We start from the raw sequence: 26,566 nt of genomic DNA on the forward strand, positions 1-26,566 counted from the left end.
CCCTACCCTCCCGTGGCAACGGGGTCTATAAGGAAACTAAGGGATAGTAAGGCCTCCTTTTAATAGAGAACCGGAACAAAGCATTAACACATAGTGAATACATGAACTGCTCAAACTACGATCATCACCGGAAAGTATCCCAATTACTGTCATACTGGGGTTTACAGATGATAACACGTAATAGATGAATATGACTTGCAAGATCGGATCTAGAACATAGATATAATGGTGAAAACATAAACTGTTCAGATCTGAAATCTTGGCACCCGGGCCCAAAGTGACAAACATTAAGCATGGCATGGTCATAATAACATCAATCTCAGAACATAGTGGATACTAGGGATCAAGCCATAACAAAACTAACTCGATTACATGATGAATCTCATCCAACTCCTCACCGACCAGCGAGTCTACGAAGGAATTACTCACTCCCGGTGGGGAGCATCATGGAATTGGCGATGAAGGAGGTCGGTGATGACGAAGATCAAAGATCCCCTCTCCGGAGCCCCAAACGGACTTCAGATCTGGCCTCTCGATGAAGAACAGGAGATGGCGGCGGCTTCGTATCGTGAAACACGATGAAACTTCCTTTCTGGTTTTTTCTCTCCAAATATGAGTATTTAAGGAGTTGGAATTAGGGTCTACGGGGCCACCAGGTGGGCACAACCCACCTGGGCGTGCCTGGAGGGGGTGGCGCGCCCTGGTGGGTTGTGCTCAACCAGCCCCCCCCCCCCTCCGGTGGTTCTTGGCTTCAGTATTTTTTATATATTTTGAAATAATTTTCTAAAAAGTTTTGTTCCAATCCGAAAACTTTTATTTCTTCACAAAAACAACACCATGATAGCTGTGCTGAAAACAGCGTCAGTCCAGGTTAGTTTCATTCAAATCATGAAAATTAGAGTCCAAAACAAGAGTAAAAACCTTAGGAAAAAAAGATACGACGAAGACGTATCAGGCATAACTTCAAAACAATTAGAAGTACATAAACAATATTCAGAATTTTATTTTATTACCATCAATTGTGTTGAGTATATATATATATACCCCTTCTTTAAATTAGATCTGGGAGAAGCGGGATCAACTCCTACCACATGATCGTATACGAGGAATTCAAGAGGAATTGGCGGGATTCTTTGTTGAGCATGTCATACCTAAAGACGGAAAATCCCATTGGGAATTGCAATGTGATTTTGGTAGATGATGTTAGAGATCGTAAGAGATGTTATATTGTATATATGCATCATCGTGTACTATATGTAGTAGCCTCGAATAGATATACGAAAACTTGTTCAACCAAGCACGGAGAAAGAGAGGTCACTTCTCTATGTTCATGATGATGGTGTGCAATGGTTCCCTCATTGCTATATGTAGTAGTTAGAGTCGAGTTGAATGGAAAACATAAAATGAAAATGAAACCCTAAATGTAAAAGAATTTAAGGGTAAACACAAAAGAAAAGGGGAAAACACAATATGAAACCCTATAAACCCTCCAAAACCCATAACCCCTTCTTCCAAAAACAAAAAAACAAAAACCCCAGCGCCTGGCAGGTGCTAGTGCATGGCTAACTTTTAGTCCCAGTTGGTGTCACGAATCGAGGCTAAAGGTCCTCCTGCCTCGGCGCCCCACAGCGGCCACGTGGAGCACCTTTAGTCCCAGTTCGTAAGACGACCGGGACTAAAAGTGGAGGGCATTAGTCCTGATCGTTTAGTCTCGGTTGCAGAACCAGGACTGATGACCCGTTTCCTACTAGTGAAGAGATAGATGCCTAGATGACACCCCAACGCCAAAGTGCTCAGGTTCATGGCAAAACTCTTCTGCCTTAGCAACACTGATCGCCACTCCGCCAACAATCAGTGGGACGTGAACGCCTGCACAGTGTCATGTGACATAAAATGATCTGCATGAGAATCACAGCAGCAAATCATGCTAGTAATGGAGAGTTGAGTAGCCAACCATGTATCTATATGTACGTACCAAGAAGATGTTGAAGTGGCCGGGGTCAGCGAGGTGCGCGAAGAGGTTGTCGAGGGGGCCCTTGCCGGTGTAGACGACTTGGAACCGGAAGCCGACGAAGGCGAGCATGGCGAGGCGACCGTTCTTGATCTCCTTGGTGCAGAGCACCATGATGTGCTCCGGCGAGCCGCGGCCCCAGTTGCCCCAGTCGAACCACAACCCGCCCGGGTACCCCACGTCCGGGGTGGGGTTCTTGCGGTTGGGGAACCGTGGCTCAATGTCCACGGATCCCGGGTTGAGGTAGTCCATCCACCGCCGGCCCTCCACCCACCCCATGAGCGCCATATGAGTCACGAACAGCGTCCATGGGTCCGCGAAGTACTCACGCTCGCCGGCCGTGTACCATGAGAACTCGTCCATGAAGCCCCACTTGTGCAGGACCTCCGGGACCAGGATCCTGGCTGCCGCCAGCATTGCCCGCCGGCCGTGCATCAGCTCCGCCTGCGCGAACCACCGCAGCGACTCCGACTCCGATCCGAATCCCAGAGGATCAAATACGAAGTCTCCCGGAAGGCTTAAAGAAAAAAAAATACAACACAGGAATGTCAGAGACGAAATGAAATTCAGTGGTATTTTCCACGAACAAACGATGCATGGTAATGAAAATTGGGGAGCCGTGGCTCGATGTTGATGGACCCCCAGGTTGAGGTAGTCCATCCACCGCCGGCCCTCCACCCACCCCATGAGTGCTATCTGGGTCACAAAGAGCGTCCATGGGTCTATCTGACAGCCCCGATAGTTAAGCTGCTGTAAACCCTTGCTAATCATGCCAGGTCATCATAATTAAACTTTTACTAAACCTCACTTGTTTCAAACTGAGATCAAATTCAAATTCAAATAAGAAGTCAAATTATTATTTCTTCAAACTATCAAATAAAAATGTTCGATGGGTGGCAACTTTCACTAAGTAATTTTCATGCAACAACCAACAACTTTTGGGTTATTAAAAGGCCCCTAACCTAATTAAAATTGTATGAGCAGCAAAATAATTGCCGCTTCTCAATTTCTAAAAATAGACAAACAATTCCATTTAGCTTGAAACTTTCTGTGCATCTCCGGTATGTTACTAAGTATTTATGTACAAAGTTTGGACTAGAACAAACATCATTTGACATCTAAATCAATTGCAAAATCGGAGCTGAATAAGTTTGCACCAAAATGAATAAATGGGGAAAGCCCCTTGTGCACGTGGCCCATCTTTATCCCTGTTCCAGGCCCAGCCCATCTGGCCGACCTTTCCCTTTCCTCTCGCCAGAGGAGGAGGCAGAGCCAGACGTGGCGCACATCCATGGCACACTGGCCATGGTTGGCCAACACGTAGCCCCCCCGGCCCTATAAAGGCGTCCACCAAAAACCCTAGCACGCACTCGTCCAACCCCCCCTCGATCCCCCTTCGCCCCTCCCCACTCCTCATCTGGTCGTTTTAGAGCTCGAATTCGGTGTGATCACCGTTGCCTTGCCCTTATTGTCGTGGCCACCGCCATCACAGTCGCTCGGAGGCACGTCCTGGAGGGTCGCCGTGCTCGGCTTCGTCCGTTCCGGGGACCAGCTCAAGCCGGGGTGCTGCGTAGCCGGCGCCATGCCGTCTTCTTCAACTGGCCGTCACCAACTCGCCGTCGATGCCGTCGCTCTGGTTCACCCCGGCCCTCCCCGAGAACGCCAATGGACTCACCGTGAGCTCCTCCCTCGGATCCCCCTTTTCCCCTTCGATTTGTACGTCATAGGACGCCGTCACCGTCGTGCCCGAGTTTCCGTGTATGCGTACGTGTGTGCGTACTGCAGTTGCTCTGCCTCTTCTCCTTGCGAGCTGCTACTGCACTTAATTGTTGCGTGCCACTGCAGCTACTCTTCCGCGCTAGCTGCCGCTGCTCGGTTTTAGCTGCTACTGTTGCAAGCTACTGCCGTTGTTTTGCTCTGCTGCTTGCCGCCAGGCTGTTCTGCTTGCCACTGCCTGCGCTGCTGCTTTGATGCGTACCGTTGCTGTCCGCCGCCGCTCGCCGTTGCCGCCGCCGTCCCACGCCGCCTGGAGCCCGCACTCTTGCGTGCCCCGCAGCCCGCTCCTGCAGAGAAGTTTATCTATTCGAATAGCCGTCTCCCTCGGTAAAAGGACGATCCAGAGTTGTACCTCGACCTTAAGACAACTAGAATCGGATACTTAATAAAATACACCTTTTCAAGTGCCAGATACAACCCGGTGATCGCTCTCTCATAGGGCGACGAGGGAAGGATCGCCGGATAGAATTATGCTATACGATGATACTTGGTGAACTTACCATCTACTCTTTTCTACATGCTTCAAGATGGAAGCTGCAGCGTAGTCTTTAATAGGACTAGCTATCCCCCTCTTATTCTGGCATTATACAGTTCAGTCCACATATACTACCCCTTTAATTAATACCAATGCATATGTAGTCTAGTTCCTTGCTTGCGAGTACTTTGGATGAATACTCGGGATTGCTTTGCTCCCTTTTTTTCTCCTTTCTATACCTGATTGTCACAACCAGATGCTGGAGCCTAGGAGCCAGACGCCACCGTCGACGATGACTCCTACTACACCGGAGGTGCCTACTACTACGTGCAGGCCGCCGCCGACGACCAGGAGTAGTTTAGGAGGATCCCAGGCAGGAGGCCTACGCCTCTTTCGATTTGTATCCCAGTTTGTGCTAGCCATCTTATGACAACTTGTTTAACTTATGTCTGTACTCAAATATTGTTGCTTCCGCTGACTCGTCTATGCTCGAGGTCTTGTATTCGAGCCCTCGAGGCCCCTGACTTGTAATATGATGCTTGTATGACTTATTTTATTTTTAGAGTTGTGTTGTGATATCTTCCCGTGAGTCCCTGATCTTGATCGTACACGTTTGCGTGTATGATTAGTGTACGATTGAATCGGAGGCGTCACAATCCGTGAAGTACTCGCGCTCGCCGACGGTGTACCAGGAGAACTCCATGAGGCCCCACTTGTGCAGGATCTCCGAGACCAGGATCCCGGCCGTGGCCAGCATCGCCCACCGGCCATGCATCAGCTCTGCCTGCGCGAACCACCGCAGCAACTCCGGCTCCGATCCAAATCCGAGAGGATCAAATCCAAAGTCTCCCGGGAGGCTAAAGGGGAATGGCAAAATAAGCATAATGTCAAAGACCAAATGAAGTTCAGTATGTATTTTCCACGAACGATGCATGGAGTATGAAATTGGGTTTAGACTCAAATTTGCCCCATATTCGAGCTGTATATGAGAGGTACCGGTCAGCCCAGACGTTTGAAGCCTGTTTGAGGCGCCCGTCTGAATCGAAATTTTGTAAGTGGTCAGTGACCGGACAGGCCGTCCGGACGTTTGAGAAGTTTTTTTTTTTGCGAAAAGTTTGAGAAGTGTTTAGCGCCCGGTTGTAGATGCTCTTAGTCATGAAATGATGAAAACCGTGGGCTCTAGTGCAGATTCTCTTTAGCTGGTCGCCCTGTTCGGATGGAGTAGTACCACTACCATGTTGCGTTGGTTCATCTTGGCCGTGGTCAAGTCACGTCGTTACGCCATTATTCATGTTTTCCTTTTGATGACATCGTTGCGCCATTGATTATGCGTTAACGACGCAGGGGCATGGCGTTACTGTTCCGTTTGTCATTAGTGGTGAGGAGACAGTTATATGAAAGCAAGCTGACTGAGAGACAGCTCATGGAGGGAGTTGGCTCATGGACTGGACTGCACACCAGCCGCAACAACAGGACTTCTTCCATTCGTGTGCCTGACTCTGAGTCTCTGGCAGACAGCAACCATCCTAGCTATCTATCCTAGGTTCAACTAGCCCAATAATAAGGGAATATCAATCTCTGAGTGCAGGCTCATCTATATCCGGTAAAAAAATCACAAATATTTTTTTAAAAATTGAATAAATCTATTTTTCATGATAGATAAATTGATGTGTGTGGTGGGTTTTGAATTTAAGATTATTTGAACATATGAGTAGATCTCAGTAAAAAAGATAAATTGGAACAGAATAGTACATAAACAGTAAACTTTATTACAAGCCTTAAATTTGTCTCTTTTACCGAAAGCTACTTAGATGTTCAAATGATCTGAAATTTTAAGCGGACCTCTCACATCAAATTAACTAGCACGCATCTTTTTTTTTAATTTTCTTTTATATTTGTTTTAAATTTTTTATTCAGCACGGATGCAGATGAGCTTAGGCACCAAATCGCTGCTCTCAATAATGAGTGCCAGCCTAACTCTCACTCCCCATGGGATAACGCAATGAACACGAGAGAGAGAAAGAAAATCCTCTCCTAAGTGGAGCCGTCCACACTAGTCCTCCCGCCCAAGAACGGCAGCCAGCAGCGGAAGAACGGCAAAGCCTGCCAGAAACTGAAACCGACGAGGCAAAGCCTGCCGCATGTTCCATGCGTTGTTCCTTGCTCGACGCGTGGAGCGTGGAGAGTAGGGCGCCCAGCCCAAAGATCCTTTGCCGCTTCTGTACCGTGTTTCCGTGCTTCTTTCTTGCACCTTTTCTCCTCGTGCCATTTCCGGCCCTTGGCCCGTTGCTCTCTCTTGCGGTCTGTCCCGGGGAAAGGCGTCAGTTGTTTAGCCTTTTCGTTTCGTCAACAAGATTAACGATCATCAGTTCATGGCGGCGCCGATGCCCGTTAGCCCTTTTTGTTGCGTGCCGACTTGATCTCTTCTCGGGTCGGTTACAGGACTAAACATGTGTTGGGGGCCGATGATGTGACCCTCCCTGCTAACGTACGGCCAACCATGACGGCGGAGGTACTGCTAGTGCGGTTCCTAAGGTTCGAAAGCGAAACATATTCTACGCATAAAAATAAAAATAAAAAATAAAGCGAAACATATTCTACAAAAAAAGGAAACATATTCTCTTCCACGCAGAAAAAAATGAAAAGAAAAAAGAAAGCGAAACATACGAGTGGAAGACGAATTCGTTGCACGAGTGATCCGGTCAGGCGTGAAGGGCTAGCTCGAGGATAGGAGAGGAATATGCAGCCAGATGCTCTTCGCTAATCCGGCCATGACACGCAGTTGTAGATAGAATAATAAACAAAATGCAGTCAGTGACACGGTGGGAGGACATCACTCTTCTTCGCGCAATCAGCCTGCTCCCCTGTCTCCAAAATACTTTAACTCTGGCAGCTGGCTTATATTCTGTGCGGAAAGCATGATTCTTCATTGTTGCTCAGGGCTGTTTGGTTCCAATAAGTCACCTGACTTATAAGTCAGGTGACTTAAAACTAGTGATTTATAAGTTATGCCTGTTTGGTTGTCATCTGACTTATAAGTCATCTGAGCACACCTTCCCATCTTGCTTTTTTATGTAAAGATAGTGAGACCCATACAAAAGAGGATGACTTATAAGTTTTAAGTTGGGGTGGAGCAATTTATGACTTATAAGTTGGGGTGACTTATAAGGCCCTGTTTGGTTCATAAGTCCTAGGACTTTTTTTAGTCCCAACTTATAAGTCCTAAGTCCCTAAAAAGTCCTTACCTGTTTGGTTCCTGGGACTTATAAGTCTCTATAAGACCGTATTACAACTATAAGTCCCTATAAGTTCCTCCTTGAGAGTCTTATTTCATAAGTCCCAAATGCCCACTTTAAGTCCCTATAAGTCCCTCCTATTTGGTTTAGATGGGACTTATAGGAACTTATTTAAGTCCCTAGACCAATAAGTCCCTAGAAACAAACACCCTCTAAGTTGGGTCTGTTTGGCAAAATAAGTCACTTTTTTTATTTTTCGAATTATAAGTTGGTGACTTATTTGAAATCAAATAGGCCCTCAATGCCATCGACTAAGTTGACTCTATTTTATTTTATTTTTTATTTTTCATTGTTCTTGAAATAGCTCACTGTCCATACCAAACGGTGACTACGTTGACTCTACGGTTGTGTGCATTCTCGAGACCATTCCTACTCCATTTTGTAAAGAAAAAGGTGAGTGCATTCCACACACTGAGTTTCTTTTTTTAATGGAAATACTCATATTCATACCATCACCAGATACAAATACACCCGAGACGAGCAAATACGGTTTGGATAGTTGTCCCATCCATAACACATATAGCCCCATGATACAACTTAAAATTACAACCAAGTCCTTAGTAAGCCGCAAGACCTGCCCGGTCTCGGGCCCGCGAAGAACGCCGGCCATCGCGGAAAAAAGAGGCAAACCCGACATCCAGCACACCAAAAGATGCAGAGCCAACCTGCTGCCGACGCTGCCTCCCAAAGAGAAAGCAACGGATGACCGACGACTCTTAATCGTACATAGAAGAGCCGATGAGGCATATCTCAGGACTCCCGATGGAAGGAGCCTAAGCATTGTCGTGCAAGAGCCTCCTCCCGGGAGCGGCGGAGCGCAAGCCGGACGACGATTTCCTCCTCAGGGCCGCGTGGGATGATTACGGGGTCGACGGATCTGAAGATGAAGGACTCGAATCCGCTGCCTGCCATGCCAGAGACGGTCGAACACCGCCGGAGATGAGTTTGGGGGCGGAGGGGAGTGTACGTAGTGAAGTGGTTAGGGTTTGGTCCGGCGAGCGGATGTGAAGGAATATATGTGAGGTCGGATGGGCCAGCGTGAACCGGGTCCAACATGACGAATGCGTCCGGATGCCTCCATATCCGTTCCATATTTGGACTGGATATAAGAGGTGCCTGTCAGCACGGACGTTTAAGATCCGTTTAAAGCGTCTGACTGTGTCAAAATTGACTATCCCGAGCGTTTAGACAGTGTTTGGTGTGCCCGGTTATAGATGCTCTAAGTGGAGCCGTCCACACTAGTCCTCCCGCTCAAGAAGACTAGCCAGCAGCGGCAGAATGGCAAAGGCACCTGCATCTGCATGTCCCATGCGTTGTTCCTTGCTCGGCCCGTGGAGCGTGGAGAGTAGAGTGCCCAACCAAAGATCCCTTGCCGCTTTTGCATCGCCTTTCCCATGTCTTCTTCTTTCTTGCGGTCTGTCCCGAGGAAAGGCGTTGGTTGTTTAGCCTCTTCTTTCCGTCAACAAGATTAACGATCATCAGTTCATGACGACGCGTGCCGACTTGATCTCCTCTCGGGTCGGTTACGGGACTAAGCACGTGTTGGGGGCGACGATGTGACCCTCCCTGCTAACGTCCGGCTAACCATCACGGCAGAGGTTGGCATGGCTCACCTCATCTGTGGTGTGGTGCGGTTTTGTAAGGTTCGAAAGCCAAACGCATGACCTCGTTTCTTTGGTCCTGTGAATAACTGCATGCGATTGCTTCTAGAATCGTCGTGCCGACCCGGGCAGGTGTGGACGGAACGGATGGATGGATGCGAAGGCTCGAGGAGAGGAATGTGCAGCCAGATGCTCCTCGCTGGTCCGGCCGTGGCACGCAGCTGTAGGACAAACAAAATGCAGTCGGTGACACGACACGATAGGAGGAGGACACCACTCTTCTTCGCGCAATCAGCCTGCTCCCCTGCCTCCAAATTAACTGGCAGCTGGCTTATATTCTGTGCGGATAGCTTGATTCTTCAGTGTGGCTCAATGCCATCGACTACATTGACCTTATAGCTGTGGTGAAAATTGACGAATCTGGCTCTTTCCTAAAAACTAATAAATGCGCACGTGCAACACACGTTCATATTTAAGCAATATATTAATTGCACGCGGATATTAAGTATATTATTATTTGTGTGTTAATAGTGCAATATTTGGTATGATATTAATTGCACGTTAACGCTCGTCATTGGAGCAGTCTAGGTCGTTGGATTAACTTAGTTCGATGGTCGAGATCAGTTGGATCTGCCTCTTTAGGTCTTTTTATATATTGATATAGATATAGATATAGATTTGGCACAAAAGAACCCAACTCAAAAAGGCTTTTCCAAAATTCTCCGCACATGACGCCGAGAGCGTCATGCAAATGAGCCATTTGTGGATTTCTTTTTTGACCGGGTTCGTTTTATGCTAAAGTTTCAAAAAAGCATCAGATTTGTCCATTTTCACAAGGTTGTGTGCATTCTCGAGACCATTTCTACTCTGTTTTGTAAAAAAAAAAGTGAGTGGATTACGCACCGATTTTTTCTAAATGGAAATATTCATATTCATACCATCACCATAAAGATACAAGCACACCCCCGACACGATCTACAAGTAATACGGGTTGGACGAACCAACCTGTGGTTGAGTTGGTTAGATGACAATGGTATCTCCGGCCCATCAAGATTTAAATTCTGGTGCTCGCATTTATTCTGAATTTATTTCAGAATTTTCAGCGGTACACGTTTAGTGGGAGGAGACGTTCCCGTCGAGTATGATGCGCCTACGGTGACTTTGTAAAATCTTAAGATGATATGCCGGCTCAGTCTCTCGGAGGTGCTCATAAGGGTAGGATGTGTGTGTGCGTTCACAGGGATGAGTGTGCGCACATATATATGAGCTCTTGTATCTATACCGTGTTAAAAAAAGTAATGCAGGTTGGACAAGTGTCCCATCCAAAACACATATAGCCCCATGATACAACTTAAAATTACAACTAAGTCAACTATATCACGCCAAACATCACCTTCATCGGTTTGCAGGTAAAGGCGCAGAGGAGCACCATCGCACCTCTTGCTTTGTGATATGTCTCAAACGTATATGTTTTTCCATGCTATTATATTATAAGTTTTGAATCATTTTTATATTAATTTATATTATTTTTTGTACTAACTTATAAATGAGTGTTGAAAGTCAATTGCTGTTTTCTGCATGATTTTGTTTTTACAGAAAATCAATATCTACGGAGATCAAAACCCCGAAAGATTTAATATGATATTTTTCGCGCCCCAAAAATTCCAGAAACTGTCAAGATCTTCCTAGGGGCAATCAGGGGCCTCACGCGGCCAAGGGCTGACCCGCATCAGGTGCCGTGTGGGCCTCTTGTGCACCACTTTCTGTCCATTCTCCCGCCTACAAATTTCACATTTGACAAAATCCTCAGTACCAATTTTCTTTGATTTTTTCGGTGCTGCAAGTTTTTGTTCCCAGGAGGTCCAATCTGAAGGCCTGTTCTGGCAACCTACCAAAGAGAGAATCCATCACCAGAGGCTAGATAACAACCATGTTGCCTCCTTGACCATGCATGAGTAGTTCCTTTAATACCTTAGGATCCATAGTAATAGCTAGATAGCATCATCTCTCCCCCGATCCGGAGACCACGTTGGCAGAGCGAGCTATCGCGCGGGCGAAGGGGTTCGGAGAAATTTCCAAATTTTTGCCCGTGACTATATATAGCCCGACCCTGTCGGTGTGAACGAGTGGAACAACTCGGTGGCACCGAGATGCAAAACTGTATACAGTTATTGCAACTCGGTGTGACCGAATGGTTCAAATCGGTTGCACCGAGATCGAAAACCTAGATCAACTTAATGATCTCGGTAGGACCGAAAGTAGGGTATCGGTCAGACCGAGAATCATAAAGAGGTTTTGGAAGTTTAAGTCTATGACGAATCGGGGACTCCGAGCGCTCCTCACACAGAGTGGTTCGAATCTGACTTGATCAAATTTTGTGATGTAGCATGAATAGAGTTTGAGACGAGAAAAGTATAGATAGCTAGAGGAGGTTCTTAGGCATTCTTGTCCATCCACTTGGCAAAAGGAAATAAAACCAAACAATCAAAACAACAAGTGGATGTCCTCGAATGAGTAAAATATGCAACCAGCATGCTCACACAATAAAATGGCAAATGAAATATGTGACAAGGCATGCACAACCAATTCTAGCATCTATCAAGCAATTTGTGATGACAAGGTCATCTATATATGAGTATATTGACTTAGGAGTCAAGTGAGAACACTTGATCATAGGTCATACTCATCGTTTAAGCTCAAGTGGGGTTACCACTTTTACATAAAGTATTGTTGTGTTCACATCTTTAGAGTTGCTTTAGCTCAAGTCTTAGAGTAAAGCTCCCCCTAGATGTGATATCCCCCCCTTAGAGGGATGAACTAACCTCGGGTTTTGTCGATGATGACTTCATGTAGATGTTGAAGATGTGGATGCTCAATGTTGATGTAGATCACTTGGAGCTATCCATTTGAGTGAATTGCACTTTCAATACCTACATGGGTTAGTCCCACAAGGAACAAACAAGGATATCCATAGACATAGAGTGATGCACACACAAGATGATGTCCATGAAAACTTTTAGGTTACCTTGTCCCTTGTCTTACCAACAAGAGGGTTTGTGACTCCTTGAACTAGTGCAAGATGTGGAAGTTGATTGCACTTGTTCTTGCCAAAATGATAAGAGTGAAGTATGTTGGCGGAGTCACCCTCAAGAACTCTCTAGTTCTTCTTCTTTTGGATCCACACCATCTTGATGGGAATCCTTGGAGTTGTAGTCATACTTGATGAAGTGGAACTTGAAGTAGTCTTGGTAATCCACTTGACTAAGGTCTTAGGAGCTTCTTCAAATGCATCAATTTCCTCTTGAAGCTTGTCCTTGCGTTTTTGCTTGTAGTCTTGTGGTGGAAGATCATCTTGAGCTTGTGTCCCCTTGAAAGAAGTATCATACTTCTCTTGTTGAGGAACAAACTTTGTCTTGGGGTATTGATCTTCTTCCCACTCAACTCCATTGGCATTGAACTTTCGTTCAAAACCAACACCTTGATTCTTCCGGTGCATTCCTTGCTTGCGCACAATTTTCTCGAATTGCTTACTCCCGGCAAGGCTTTTGTACACTCCTTTCTCTATAATTCTCTTCAATAAGCTATTTTCTTGCTCAAGTGTAACTTGGCTAAGAGAATCATTAGTGGAACCAAGAGAACTACTAGAAGCAACAATATTGGATTTAACATGATCATTGTTACTGCTAGAGGAAGAATCTTTCTTGTTCTTGTTACTAGACTTGACTTGAGGCATGTAAGTGGATAAGAGTAAACGCTTGGCAATGTAAGAAGAACTTTTCTTGCGAAGATCGTCATTGATTGCTTTTAAGAACTCATGCTCTTGCTCAAGATTGAGCTTTTCAAAGCGTAATTTCTCATGAGCTCTTAAAAGTTCTCGATGATCTTCGAAGATAGTTTCATGAGCTAACTTAAGAGTGTTTAGTTCTTTAGTTAGAGCCTCAATCTTCTCCTTATCATTGTCATTCGTTTTATCTTGATTAGCATGATTAATTGACGTTTCATCATAGTATTCATCACTAGAGTTGTCAGCAAGCAAATCATCACCTAACAAGTCATCTTCATCACTATTGAAATCAACATACTCGGGGTGTGTTACCTTAGGACCTTTGGCCATGAAGCATCTTCCAATTACTTCATTTGGTGAGTCAAATATGTCGTAGGAGTTGGTTGACACAAGTGCTAGACCGGCAACACCTTCATCTTGAGTATCTTCGGAGTCGGAGTGATAACTTTTCTCGGAGTGGCTGTCGGAGTCGGAGCCGGATACCCATTCACCAACATGAGCTTGATGTCTTCGTTTTGTGTAGCTCCTTGATGATTTTTCCTTCCTTTCCGAATCCTTGCTTCTCCGTGAGTATCTTCGTTCATAACGATCATCTCTACTCCTTCTCTCTCTTGGTGGTGATTCTTTGCTTCTTCTTTTTGGAGAATCTTCTCTTCTCTTGTAGGGAGCCGTACACTCATTGGAATAGTGTCCGGGTCTTCCACAACTGTAGCAGTTTCGCTCTCGACTAGAAGATCTTTTGTCATTGTAGGACCTTGACTTGAAGCTTCTATCTTTGCTTCTACTCTTGTAGAACTTGTTGAAGTTCTTCACCATTAAGCTCAATTCTTCATTGAAGTTTTGTTTCTCACTTGATGATGTAGGGGCTTCACATGAGGCTTTGTAGGCACCACTTGATTTGTTGTGAAGTTCCTCTTTATCCTTAAGTGACATCTCATGAGCAGCAATTCTTCCAATCACCTCCGTTGGCTTGAGATCTTTGTAATTGGGCATCATTTGGATCAATGTGCACACAGTATCATATTTTCCATCCAAGGCTCTTAGAATCTTCTTGATGATGAATCTATCGGTCATCTCTTCACTTCCTAAGCTGGCAATCTCATTTGTGATGAGAGCAAGCCTAGAGTACATTTCAGCGACACCTTCACCATCCTTCATTTTGAACTTGTCAAGTTGACTTTGAAGCACATCCAACTTGGATTCCTTGACGGAGTCGGTACCTTCGTGCATATCAATCAAAGTGTCCCAAATTTCCTTTGCATTCTCAAGACGGCTGATTTTGTTGAATTCTTCAGGGCACAATCCGTTGAAGAGAATATCACAAGCTTGAGCATTGTATTGCAACATCTTCAACTCATCCGCGGTAGCTTCACGGTTTGGTTCTTTCCCATCAAAGAAGTCACCTTGCAAACCAACACACACAATAGCCCAAACGGCGGGGTTATGTCCAAGAATATGCATTTTCATTTTATACTTCCAACTAGCAAAATTAGTACCATCAAAGTAAGGACCTCTACGGTGATAATTTCCCTCGCTAGACGCCATACTCTCCTAGGTTGTGAAACCAAGGCTATGACCACCAAAAGCTATGGAGATCAAAGCAAATGGAGACAAAGGCTCTGATACCACTTGTAGGATCGAAAGTATGTCTAGAGGGGGGGGTGATTAGACTACTTGACCAAATAAAAACTTAACCTTTTCTCAATTTTAGTTCTTGGCAGATTTTAGCTATTGTAGGACAAGTCAAGCAATCATCACACAATTCAAGCAAGCATGCAAAGAGTATATTGGCAGCGGAAAGTAAAGCATGCAACTTGCAAGAATGTAAAGGGAAGGGTTTGGAGAATTCAAACGCAATTGGAGACACGGATGTTTTTCCCGTGGTTCGGATAGGTGGTGCTATCCTACATCCACGTTGATGGAGACTTCAACCCACGAAGGGTAACGGTTGCGCGAGTCCACGGAGGGCTCCACCCACGAAGGGTAATGGTTGCGCGAGTCCACGGAGGGCTCCACCCACGAAGGGTCCACGAAGAAGCAACCACCCACGAAGGGTCCACGAAGAAGCAACCTTGTCTATCCCACCATGGCCATCGCCCACGAAGGACTTGCCTCACTAGCGGTAGATCTTCGCGAAGTAGGCGATCTCCTTGCCCTTACAAACTCCTTGGTTCAACTCCACAATCTTGTCGGAGGCTCCCAAGTGACACCTAGCCAATCTAGGAGACACCACTCTCCAAGAAGTAACAAAGGGTGTGTAGGTAATGAACTCCTTGCTCTTGTGCTTCAAATGATAGTCTCCCCAACACTCAACTCTCTCTCATAGGATTTGGATCTGGTGGAAAGAAGGTTTGAGTGGAAAGCAACTTGGGGAAAGCTAGAGATCAAGATTCATATGGTAGGAATGGAATATCTTGGTCTCAACACATGAGTAGGTGGTTCTCTCTCAGAACATATGAGTTGGAATTGTGTATGTGTTCTGATGGCTCTCTCCACGAATGAAGAGGAGGTGGAGGGGTATATATAGCCTCCACACAAAATCCAACCGTTACACACAGTTTTCCAATCTCGGTGGGACCGAATCAACAAACTCGGTCGGACCGAAAAGGTAAACCTAGTGACCGTTAGAGATTTTTGGTGGGACTGACATGCAACTCGGTAGGACCGATATGGTTAGGGTTTGGGCATAACGTAATCTCGGTGAGACCGATTACACAAACTCGGTGAGACCGAGTTTGGTAATAAGCTAACCAGAGAGTTGGTCAGGTAAACTCGGTGGGACCGATTTGCTCTTTCGGTGAGACCGAAAAGTTACAAAAAGGAAACAAAGAGTTTACACTGCAATCTCGGTGGGACCGATTCGCTCTTTCGGTGAGACCGAAAAGTTACGAAAGGGAAACAGAGAGTTTGCAATCCCATCTCGGTGAGACCGAGATCCCTATCGGCACAACCGAATTGCTAGGGTTTGGCAGTGGCTTATGACAAGTGAAACTCGGTGGCACCGGATAGAAAGAATCGGTAGGACCGAGTTTGGCTTAGGGTTTAGGTCATATGTGGATATGGGAAAGTAGTTGAGGGTTTTGGAGCATATCACTAAGCACATGAAGCAAGAGGCTCATTAAGCAACACCTCATCCCTCCTTGGTAGTATTGGCTTTTCCTAAAGACTCAATGTGATCTTGGATCACTAAAATATAAAATGAAGAGTCTTGAGCTTTTGATCTTGAGCCAATCCTTTGTCCTTAGCATTTTGAGGGTTCCACTTTCACATCCATGCCATGCCAATCATTGAGCTTTCCTGAAATAGTCATCTTGGAATAGCATTAGCTCAATGAGCTATATGTTGTTATGAATTACCAAAACCACCTAGGGATAGTTCACTTTCAGCGAACCGCCGTGCCGGCCGCTTCCGCCGCTACCTCCCGTGACCCCAGCCCAGCGCACCTCGCCGCAGCCCCCGGCGCCCCAGCGCCTCCTTTGGCTCGGGCAGGCGCCCAAACGGGCTGACGCCCGCAGCGCCCCTGCGCCCGAATCGCCCATTTGGCCCTATGGGCCACTGACTAGGGGGTCCCACCCTCCCAAACGTTTTAAAAAATATATATAAAAAACAGAATTAAAAAATAAAAATAGTATTTAATCAATTAATTAACAAAATAATTAACTTAATTAATTCTATTTAAATTAACTAATTAAGGTTAATTAACCTGATAACTAATTAACCTAACTAGCTATTGTTAATTAGCTAAACAGTCCCTGACAGGTGGGACCCACCTGTCAGGTTGACCAGGTCAACGATCAACGTTGACTGCTGACGTCATGCTGACGTCAGCAATCACTATTCTGGATAATGTTAATTTAATTAATAATTAATAAATTAGAAACTGATTTAAAACTTTACAAATTAATATAAATTAAACTGTAGCTCAAATGAAAATACTTTTTACATGAAAGTTGCTCAGAACGACGAGACGAATCCGGATACGCAGCCCGTTTGTCCGCCACGCATCCCTAGCATAGCGAACACGCAACTTTCCCCCTCTGATTCGTTTGTCCGAAAACGTGAAACACCGGGGATATTTTCTCGGATGTTTCCCCCCTTCACCGGTACCACCTCATACCGTGTTAGGGCACCCCTAGCACCGCTACTTGTCTTGTCATGCATCATTATGCATCTGTTTGCATTATATTCATTGTTTCTTCCCCCTCTTCTCTCCGATAGACTACGAGACCGACGCCGCTGCTACCCAGTACGACTACGGTGTTGACGACCCCTCTCTCTTGCCAGAGCAACCAGGCAAGCCCCCCCTTGATCACTAGATATCGCCTACTCTCCTCTATACTGCTTGCATTAGAGTAGTGTAGCATGTTACTGCTTTTCATTAATCCTATTCTGATGCATAGCCAGTCATTGTTGCTACAACTGTTGATACCTTACCCGCAATCCTAAATGCTTAGTATAGGATGCTAGATTATCATCAGTGGCCCTACACTCTTGTCCGTCTGCCATGCTATACTACTGGGTCGTGATCACTTCGGGAGGTGATCATGGGCATATACTATATACTTACACTGTTACATTACTTATGATACTGTTCGGAGATGGGGGCTGAAGGGGCAGGTGGCTCCATCCCGGTAGAGGTGGGCCTGGGTTCCCGATGGCCCCCGACTGTTACTTTGAGGCGGAGCGACAGGGAAGGTTGAGACCACCTAGGAGAGATGCGGGCCTGGCCCTGGTCGGCGTACGCGGATACTTAACACGCTTAACGAGATCATGGTATTTGATCTGAGTCTGGCTACTGGCCTATATGCACTAACCATCTACGCGGGGACAGTTATGGGCACTCGATGTCGTGGTATCAGCCGAAGCCTTCATGACGTCAGCGACTGAGCGGCGCGCGCCGGATTGGACTGGAACGCCTGCTAGGCTAGGTCTGCTTCCGGCCGCGTTCACAACGTGCAGGTGTACAAAGGGCGATGGGCCCAGACCCCTGTGCCATAGGATTTAGACCGGCGTGCTGACCTCTCTGTTGTGCCTAGGTAGGGCTGCGACGTGTTGATCTTCTGAGGCCGGGCATGACCCAGAAAAGTGTGTCCGGCCAAATGGGATCGAGCGTGTTGGGTTATGTGGTGCACCCCTGTAGGGAAGTTAATCTATTCGAATAGTCGTGATCTTCGGTAACAGGACGACTTGGAGTTGTACCTTGACCTTATGACAACTAGAACCGGATACTTAATAAAACACACCCTTCCAAGTGCCAGATACAACCGGTGGTCGCTGTCGTGGTTCTAAGTCTGACAGTAGTGTAGGGGGGTAAGTATGGAGAGGCAAGATCTTAGCTATGGAGAAGTTGTAAGCACGCAAGGTTTACGAGTTTAGGCCCTTCTCGGAGGAAGTAATAGCCCTACGTCTCGGAGCCCGGAGGCGGTCGACTGAATTATGCATGTATGAATTACAGGGGTGCGAACCCTTGTCTCGGAGGAGGGGGGTGGCTTATATAGAGTGCGCCAGGACCCCGGCTAGCCCACGTTACAAAGGGTTCAATGTACATTAAGGCAGGGCGTTACTGGTAACGCTAGTAATAAAGTGCTATGATGACCATAAAAGCTACTTAATAACCGGCCGTTAGCATGCGGAGTGCCTTTAGGTCTCCTGACTGTCGAGTGGCTTGGTCTTGGTCAAGTGGTTGCTTCTTGGTCGAGTATCTTCGAGTCTGTCGAGTGGAACACCTCCAAGTCGATTGAAAGATGATTTCTTCTGGAGATGTCCTTGGGTAGGTCAGTTTGGACAGGTCCATGACCCTACCCTAGGTACATAGCTTCATCATTAGCCCCCGAATGGATTGAGGTTTGAGTGGGAAAGGGATTGAGCACTGCTCCGACTCATTTTTCATGCCGTGAGCATTTCTTGTTTCGGATCAATGTACCTGAGCGATGGCAGCGACTTCCTTTCCAGTCGCCTTGATCCATTCTTAGGTTTTTGTCGAGTGAGTCTCTTTACTAGAAAGGCTCCGAGTGACGGTGCGGAGGAGATCTTTTGTCTGACAAGTTGTTCTGCTGCCCACAGATGTCGTGGGATCCGAATTTTGGGAAGCGCGCGGGACGGGGGAGGCCGCAGTAATCGGATGGGATAGGGCAGAGCCGCCTCGATCCCCACGCCACCTTTTTCACCACGTATCGCGTGCGCGATTGTTACGGGATTCGACAGGGCCGCCCGGGCCTACCAGTCAGCCACTCGGAAGAGGCCTCATATAAGGCGTAGGACCGGAGTCTCTTAAACAGTGCGTCCCCATTATCTCTTCTTCTCTTCTCGCTCCCTCGCCGCGCTCGCTCTCGCCCCCGCGCCACCGCTCCGTACGCGTCTCGCCGGCAATGATGGGGAAGGAGAAGATGGCGGTTCTAGAGCGGGCAAAGAAGGCGACGGCGAGGTCGAAGGGGAAGGCGACCAGTCGGGGCGGATCCTCCTCGCGAACCGGCCTGCCAAAGGTCTGGATCCAGGGCTACTGGATCCGCTCAACGATCACGCAAGAAGACCTCGACGACCTGGCCGAAGGAGGGCTGATCCCCTACGAATCGGCGCGGCTTCCGGGGAAGGAGTCCGAGCCGCAACCTCAGGAGGGTGAGCGCGTCCTCCTTGCCACCCACATCGACCGTGGATTTTCCTTGCCTCCTCATCCTTTCTTTCGGGGGTTTCTGAACTTCTTTGGGGCACAACTTCACCACTTAACCCCCAACACGATCGTTTATCTCGCCGCCTTTGTTTCTTTGTGTGAGAATTTCCTGGGTTGTCGGCCTCACTGGGGCCTTTTCAAGCACGTTTTCACTTGTCGCTCCCAGACGGTGAAAAAGGCTAATCCGAGTGATGAGAGAACCCAAGTGATTCAGATGTGCGGGGCCTTGGTGTTTAGATGAGAGGGAAAAGCTCCTTTCCGGCCATGATTCTTCCCGACTCAGTTCACGGATGGCAGTCGACCTGGTTTTATTGCAAAGACCAGTCGACGCCAGGCCAGTCGACTGGCCTCCCTCCTTTCACCATGGACCGAGTGAGGAAACCCTCTCCTTTGAAGGTGCTCCCGGAGGAGAAGGCGCATGTGAGGGTGCTGGTAGAGTGAGTAGTCCAGCTTATCCGTGACGGGGTCACCGGCATGGATCTCCTGGAGGTCTTCCTTCAGCGGCACATCCAGCCTCTTCAAGCCCGAGACCATCCGATGTGGATGTATTCGGGTCTTGAAGACTCCACTCGGATTCACCCGGAGGAGGTCGATGACGACACACTGGAAACAAAGACAACCCCAGGGGAGCCAGGAGATTCCTCCATTCGACTAGTCTCATATACCAGAGAAGGTTCGATTCTGAGCTTTTGTTTGTAATCTTAATCCACTCGCGCGGCTGCCAATACTGAGTCGACTGACCTTGTTCTCCCTGCTTTCTTTCAGGCCATTATTGAAATGTATTCAGTGCCCAATGGAGAACAGGAGCAGGACCTGGAGGGAGAGGCGAGCGGCGGCGACAGTGGCGAATGGAAGTCTGACGGTGGAGGGGACGAAGAAAGCGACGACCCGAGTGACGAAGAAGAAGTCGAGTCGCCTCCTCGCAGGGAGAGGCGGTCCAAACTTGACCAAGAACCGTCGAGCGCCCGTGAAAAGGCGGTTGCTCAAGCTGGTCAGTCTTCAAAGCGTCCTCGGACCTCTTCGCCAACTCCGACCGAGAAAGCATCCCAAAGTCGCAGAGCCGAAGCTTCGGAAGGTGTTGCCGAAGATTAAGATTGACATCCCCATCGCTTCTGCGTGAGTGTCTCTTTTTATCTTCACTCGATGCCCTGTGCTGCTTGTTTTTCTTGTTTTAACCGGACGGACTTGGGAACTGGCAGCGCTGCTACGTCTGGGACCTCAGCTTACAGGGACGATGACGAGGTGATGGAGGATGCGGTCACTTCTACTCTGGGTATGATTTCTGCCATTCTGTCTTTATTTTGGTCGATTCAGCTGCAATGTGTACCATTGGGTGATGTGATTTCGTCGATTGAACTTTGAAAAGCCCCTAACATTATTGACCTCCCTGATGATGATGATGATGATGAAGAGCCCGAGAGGCCTTTAATGAGGAGAAACAGGAAGTTCCTGCGAGCGAGGTGCTACAATCGACGCCGAGGGCGGAACCAGTCGTTCAGGACGCTGGTGATGCCAATCGGGGTTCTGTTATCTTTGTCGTGCCCTTGTCGAGTGCCTTGCCTCCTTCGTCGACTCTCAGGCCCCCGTCGACCCGCCTTCGGTTTTTGCGACCCATCACATCCCAGAGGATGAAGTGAATGCTGCCAAGGAAGCCATACGCCAGGCGGGCATTATGATGGAGAAGATGAAGACGGTGCGGGACACCAGCCAGGCCGCCTACGATGCCAGCTCGGCTCTCCAGAGCAACGTTCAGGTTAGTTAGTCGCTGCTTGTTCTGTTAGGATATGCTACCTGAAGACTCTTTCTGAATTTTTTTGCATCTGTACACCCACTGGGTGCGTCCATTGAATTTTTGAACTAGTGGGGGCACGCTGAGTGCACCCACTGGGTGTAGTCCCCAAGACTACGGTGGACTGCTGGCAGTCGACTGTAGTCTTTGTAGTTTGTCTCTTCCACTCGGTCTGGTCGAGTGGGATCAGAACCGGTGGGGGCACGTCAAGTGCACCCACTGGGTGTAGTCCCCGAGACCACAGTCGACTGCTGGCAGTCGACTGTGGTCTGAGTTCTATTTTCTCTCGCCCCCCTTTTTTTGTGTTGACTTGGCGTATGTAAATTGAATTATTCTTGGATCGTGATGCAGAATTTTGCCAGAACTTCGAGGAGGAGACTGGGCGGATCGAACCTGGTTTGGATCCAATCAATTCTCCCGTGAAAGATGAAACTGCCATGAATCTGCTCCGACTGGAATCCCGCATCGACGGTGTCGTGGACTACTTGGCTTGACTGAAGGTCGCCATGTCACGGATCGACCCGGAACTTTGGCCAGAGGCCGCGCTCCAAAATGATCTTGAGTCCCTGATGACTCGTCTTAACGAAATCCCTGACCAAGTGCAGGAGTGGAAGAAGTCTTCTGGTCGGTGTGGTGCTGATGTGGCTCTGTCTTTGGTTCGTGTCCACTACAAGGAGGTGCGACAAGACAAACTGGCAGCAATCAAGGTCGCCAACACCCAGAAGCATGACTTCCGAACTTTTATGGAGACTTTCATCGCTGCAGCCACTCGGATCGCCGACGGCGTCGACCTGGATGAGTTCGTCGAGCCTGCCAGCCCTCCTCCTGCGGAGTGAACAAACTTTTATGCCTCACCTTAAATTTGCCTCGGAATGCCGAGTGGTTTTTGTAACCATTAAACTCTTTCGGGATGAATGCCTGAGCACTTTGATATGTGGTCCGGAACCTTTAGGATTTATCTGAACTTGGTTTATCATTGAATATCTTTATGAATCCCCCGTCGAGTGGAAATAGTTCTTCATTCGAGACAACTTTTTTGTATTTGTGGCGCAGCTCCGAAGGAGAAGGTAGCAGTCGACCTGCACCTCGTCGTCCTTGCGGATCGGCGATGGAGTGCTCGGTATTTGTGGCGAAGCTCCCCAAGGAGGAGGTGGCAATCGACCTTGTTACTGCGGAGCAGGATGGAGTGCACGTTGTATTTGTGGCGAAGCTCCCCAAGGAGGAGGTAGCCGTCGACCTGCACCTTGTTACTGCAGAGCAGGATGGAGTGCATGTTGTATTTGTGGCGAAGCTCCCCAAGGAGGAGGTGGCAGTCGACCTGCACCTCGTTACTGCAGAGTGGGATGTGTTTTGTACTTAGGCGAGTGCCTGACTGCAGCTAAGTCCTCAAGTGAGAGAACTTAGGCAAGTACTGGACTGCAGTTAAGCCCCCGAATGGGAGGATTGCTCTCCACTCGGTAGGATTTTTTCAAACTTAGGCGAGTGCCTGACTGCAGCTAAGTCCTCAAGTGAGAGAACTTAGGCGAGTACTGGACTGCAGATAAGCCCCCGAGTGGGAGGGCTGCTCTCCACTCGGTAGGATTTTTTCAAACTTAGGCGAGTGCCTGACTGCAGCTAAGTCCTCAAGTGGGAGAACTTAGGCGAGTACTGGACTGCAGCTAAGCCCCCGAGTGGGAGGACTGCTCTCCACTCGGTAGGATTTTTTCAAACTTAGGCGAGTGCCTGACTGCAGCTAAGTCTTCAAGTGAGAGAACTTAGGCGAGTACTGGACTGCAGCTAAGCCCCCGAGTGGGAGGATTGCTCTCCACTCGGTAGGATTTTTTTCAAACTTAGGCGAGTGCCGGACTGCAGCTAAGTCTCTAAGTGAGAGAACTTAGGCGAGTACTGGACTGCAGCTAAGCCCCCGAGTGGGAGGATTGCTCTCCACTCGGTAGGATTTTTTAAATACTTAGGCGAAACGGATTCGCAGCTAAGCCCCCGAGTGGGAGGCTGGCTCGCCACTCGGTAGGAAATTATTTTTACAAACTTAGGCGAAGCGGATTCACAGCTAAGCCACCCACTGGGGGATTTCTCACGCAAACAAAAACAATAATAATCATTGGGAAAATTATAACGCTCCTGTCTTTGATAAATAAACTACAGGAGTTTTTTCTTATTACATCTCATCAGAGTGAGAATTCAAGTATAAAAGGGGCGGAGGAGCTCCGCATTCCAGGCTCGCGGCTCATCAATCTGGTGATCGACATTGTAGAGGTGGTATGCTCCATTGTGGAGGACTCTGGTAACTATGAAGGGGCCTTCCCAAGTAGGAGCGAGTTTGTGTGGTTTCTGCTGATCCACTCGGAGGACTAAGTCTCCTTCTTGGAAGGCTCGACTCTTCATGTTTCTGGCATGGAATCGACGCAGGTCTTGCTGATAGATGGTCGATCGGATCATGGCCATTTCTCTTTCTTCTTCCAGGAGGTCGACTGCGTCCTGCCGGGCTTGTTCTGCTTCATCTTCAGAGTAGAGCTCGACTCGGGGAGCGTTGTGAAGCAGGTCACTCGGCAAGACTGTCTCGGCTCCGTAGACCAGAAAGAATGGGGTTCTTCCGGTCGACCGGTTCGGGGTTGTCCTCAATCCCCAAATGACTCGACCCATGCACCTGCTGCGTGCTTGAGATCGCGCATCAATTGGGGTTTCAGTCCTTTGAGAATTAGGCCGTTTGCCCTTTCTGCTTGTCCATTCGACTAGGGGTGAGCGACCGAAGCATAGTCGACCCGAGTGCCCTGAGAGGCGCAAAAGGCCCTGAATTTGTCGGAATCGAAGTTTGACCCATTGTCAGTGATGATGCTGCGCGGAACTCCATATCTGAATATCAACTCTTTGATGAAACTGATAGCAGTGCAAGCATCAAGATTCTTGATAGGCTTGGCTTCAATCCATTTGGTGAACTTGTCGACTGCTACCAGCACATGAGTGAAGACGCTCCTGCCCGTTCTCAGTGGTCCAACCATGTCCAGCCCCCAGACAGCGAAGGGCCAGATGAGTGGAATGGTTTTCAGGGCTGATGCGGGCTTGTGCGACATATTGGAGTAATACTGACATCCTTCACATTTGTCGACTATCTCTTTTGCCATCTCATTGGCTCTTGGCCACTAGAATCCCGCTCGGTATGCTTTAGCCACAATGGTCCGAGAGGACGCATGATGACCACAGGTCCCCGAGTGGATATCATCAAGGATCATCTGACCTTCTTCTGGTGTAATACACTTCTGGCTGACCCCAGTCGTGCTTTCTCTATATAACTGTCCCTTTATGACTATAAAGGCCTTGGATCGATGGACGATCTGTCGAGCCTCTTCTTCGTCCTCTGGGAGTTCTTTCCTTAGGATGTACGTGATGTACGGTACTGTCCAGATGGGAGTGATGACCAAGACTTCCATGATCAGGTCGACCACAGCTGGAACTTCAACTTCAGTCGGATCCGTGGCACTTTTTGGCTGCGGGGCCTCTTCAGTGAAGGGATCCTCCTGAACTGATGGTGTGTGGATGTGTTCCAAAAACACATTGCTGGGAATGGCTTCTCTTTTGAAACCTATTTTTGCCAGATCATCAGCTGCTTGATTTTTCAGTTGGGGTATGTGATGAAACTCTAACCCCTCGATTTTCTTCTCCAGCTTTCTCACTGCATTACAATAACTAGTCATGGCTGGACTTCTGACGTCCCATTCCTTCATCACCTGATTAACCACCAAATCTGAGTCGCCATAGACCATGAGGCGACGAACGCCGAGTGAAATGGCCATGCGCAACCCATATAAAAGTGCTTCGTATTCTGCCTCGTTATTGGAGGAATCAAAGTGGATTTGAAGAACATATCTGAGTTTATCTCCTCTGGGGGAGACCAACACCACTCCGACACTGGAACCATTCAGCATCTTGGAGCCGTCGAAGAACATGGTCCAATGCTCCGAGTGAACCTGAGTCGGCAGTTGCTGTTCAATCCACTCGGTGACAAAATCTGCGATTGCCTGGGACTTGATAGCTTTCTTTGCCTCAAACTTGATATCTAGAGGAAGGAGTTCAATCACCCATTTTGCCACTCGACCGGTTGCATCCCTGTTATGCAGGATCTCTGACAATGGAGCATCGCTGACGACTGTAATTGAATGATCAAAGAAGTAGTGAGCAACTTTCTTTGTGGTCATATAAATCCCATATACAAGCTTCTAATAATGAGGATATCTTTGCTTTGATGGGGTCAAGACTTCAGAAATATAATATACTGGGCGCTGAACTTTGAAGGTTTTTCCTTCTTCTTCCCGCTCGACCGTAAGTACCATACTGACGACTTGTCTTGTGGTTGCAATGTAAAGCAGCAAAGGCTCCTTGCTGATTGGGGCAGCAAGCACCGGCTGGGTGGAGAGCAGAGCTTTGAGCTCTGCAAACGCTGCATCAGCTTCAGGAGTCCACTCGAACTTGTCGGACTTCTTCATCAATCGGTAAAGAGGCAATGCCTTTTCACCAAGACGAGATATGAATCGACTTAGGGCGGCCAAGCAACCAGTAAGCTTCTGGACGTCGTGCACTCGCACAAGACTTTTCATTCGGAGTATAGTACCGACTTTTTCTGGATTGACGTCGATTCCCCGTTCGGAAACGAGAAAACCGAGTAATTTTCCGCCAGGAACTCCGAATGTGCACTTTAATGGATTAAGCTTGATATCATACCTCCTGAGGTTGGCAAAGGTTTCAGCAAGGTCAGTCAGCAGGTCGGAACCCTTCCGTGACTTGACCACAATATCATCCATGTATGCTTCCACATTCCGACTGATTTGAGTGAGCAAACACTTCTGAATCATCCTCATGAATGTGGCTCCAGCATTCTTGAGGCCGAACGGCATGGTAACATAATAGAAGCACCCGAATGGAGTGATGAAAGCTGTTTTGATCTCGTCAGGTCCATACAAACGGATCTGATGGTACCCGGAATAGGCGTCTAAGAAAGACAGTCGCTCACATCCCGCAGTCGAGTCGACTATCTGGTCGATGCGGGGGAGAGGAAAATGATCTTTCGGGCAGGCCCAATTGATATGTTTAAAGTCAATGCACATGCAAAGTGACTTGTCCTTCTTGGGGACCATAACAACGTTGGCGAGCCACTCGGAGTGGTAGATTTCTCGGA

The 26,566-nt window shown here is 47.8% G+C and overlaps 1 protein-coding gene across 1 annotated transcript; it reads right to left on the reverse strand.

The window, feature by feature from the left end:
* Nucleotides 1-1,851: 1,851 nt before the first annotated feature.
* On the reverse strand, nucleotides 1,852-2,524 carry LOC125507070 (photosystem I chlorophyll a/b-binding protein 6, chloroplastic-like). Its single transcript, XM_048671759.2, has 2 exons — nucleotides 1,976-2,524; nucleotides 1,852-1,869 (listed from the first exon to the last, which is right to left on the reverse strand). The coding sequence occupies exons 1-2, from the start codon at nucleotides 2,444-2,446 to the stop codon at nucleotides 1,852-1,854; spliced, it is 489 nt and encodes a 162-aa protein (XP_048527716.2). The 5' UTR covers nucleotides 2,447-2,524.
* Nucleotides 2,525-26,566: the final 24,042 nt, after the last annotated feature.

The sequence above is a fragment of the Triticum urartu genome, chromosome 5A (genome assembly GCF_056163025.1).
Source record: "Triticum urartu cultivar PI428250 chromosome 5A, HENAU_Tu73, whole genome shotgun sequence".
Classification (NCBI taxonomy): Eukaryota; Viridiplantae; Streptophyta; class Magnoliopsida; order Poales; family Poaceae; genus Triticum; species Triticum urartu.

Excerpts from the sequence above, each read along its gene's own strand:
- LOC125507070 (XM_048671759.2), bottom strand. The coding sequence starts at position 2,446 with ATGCACGGCCGGCGGGCAATGCTGGCGGCAGCCAGGATCCTGGTCCCG.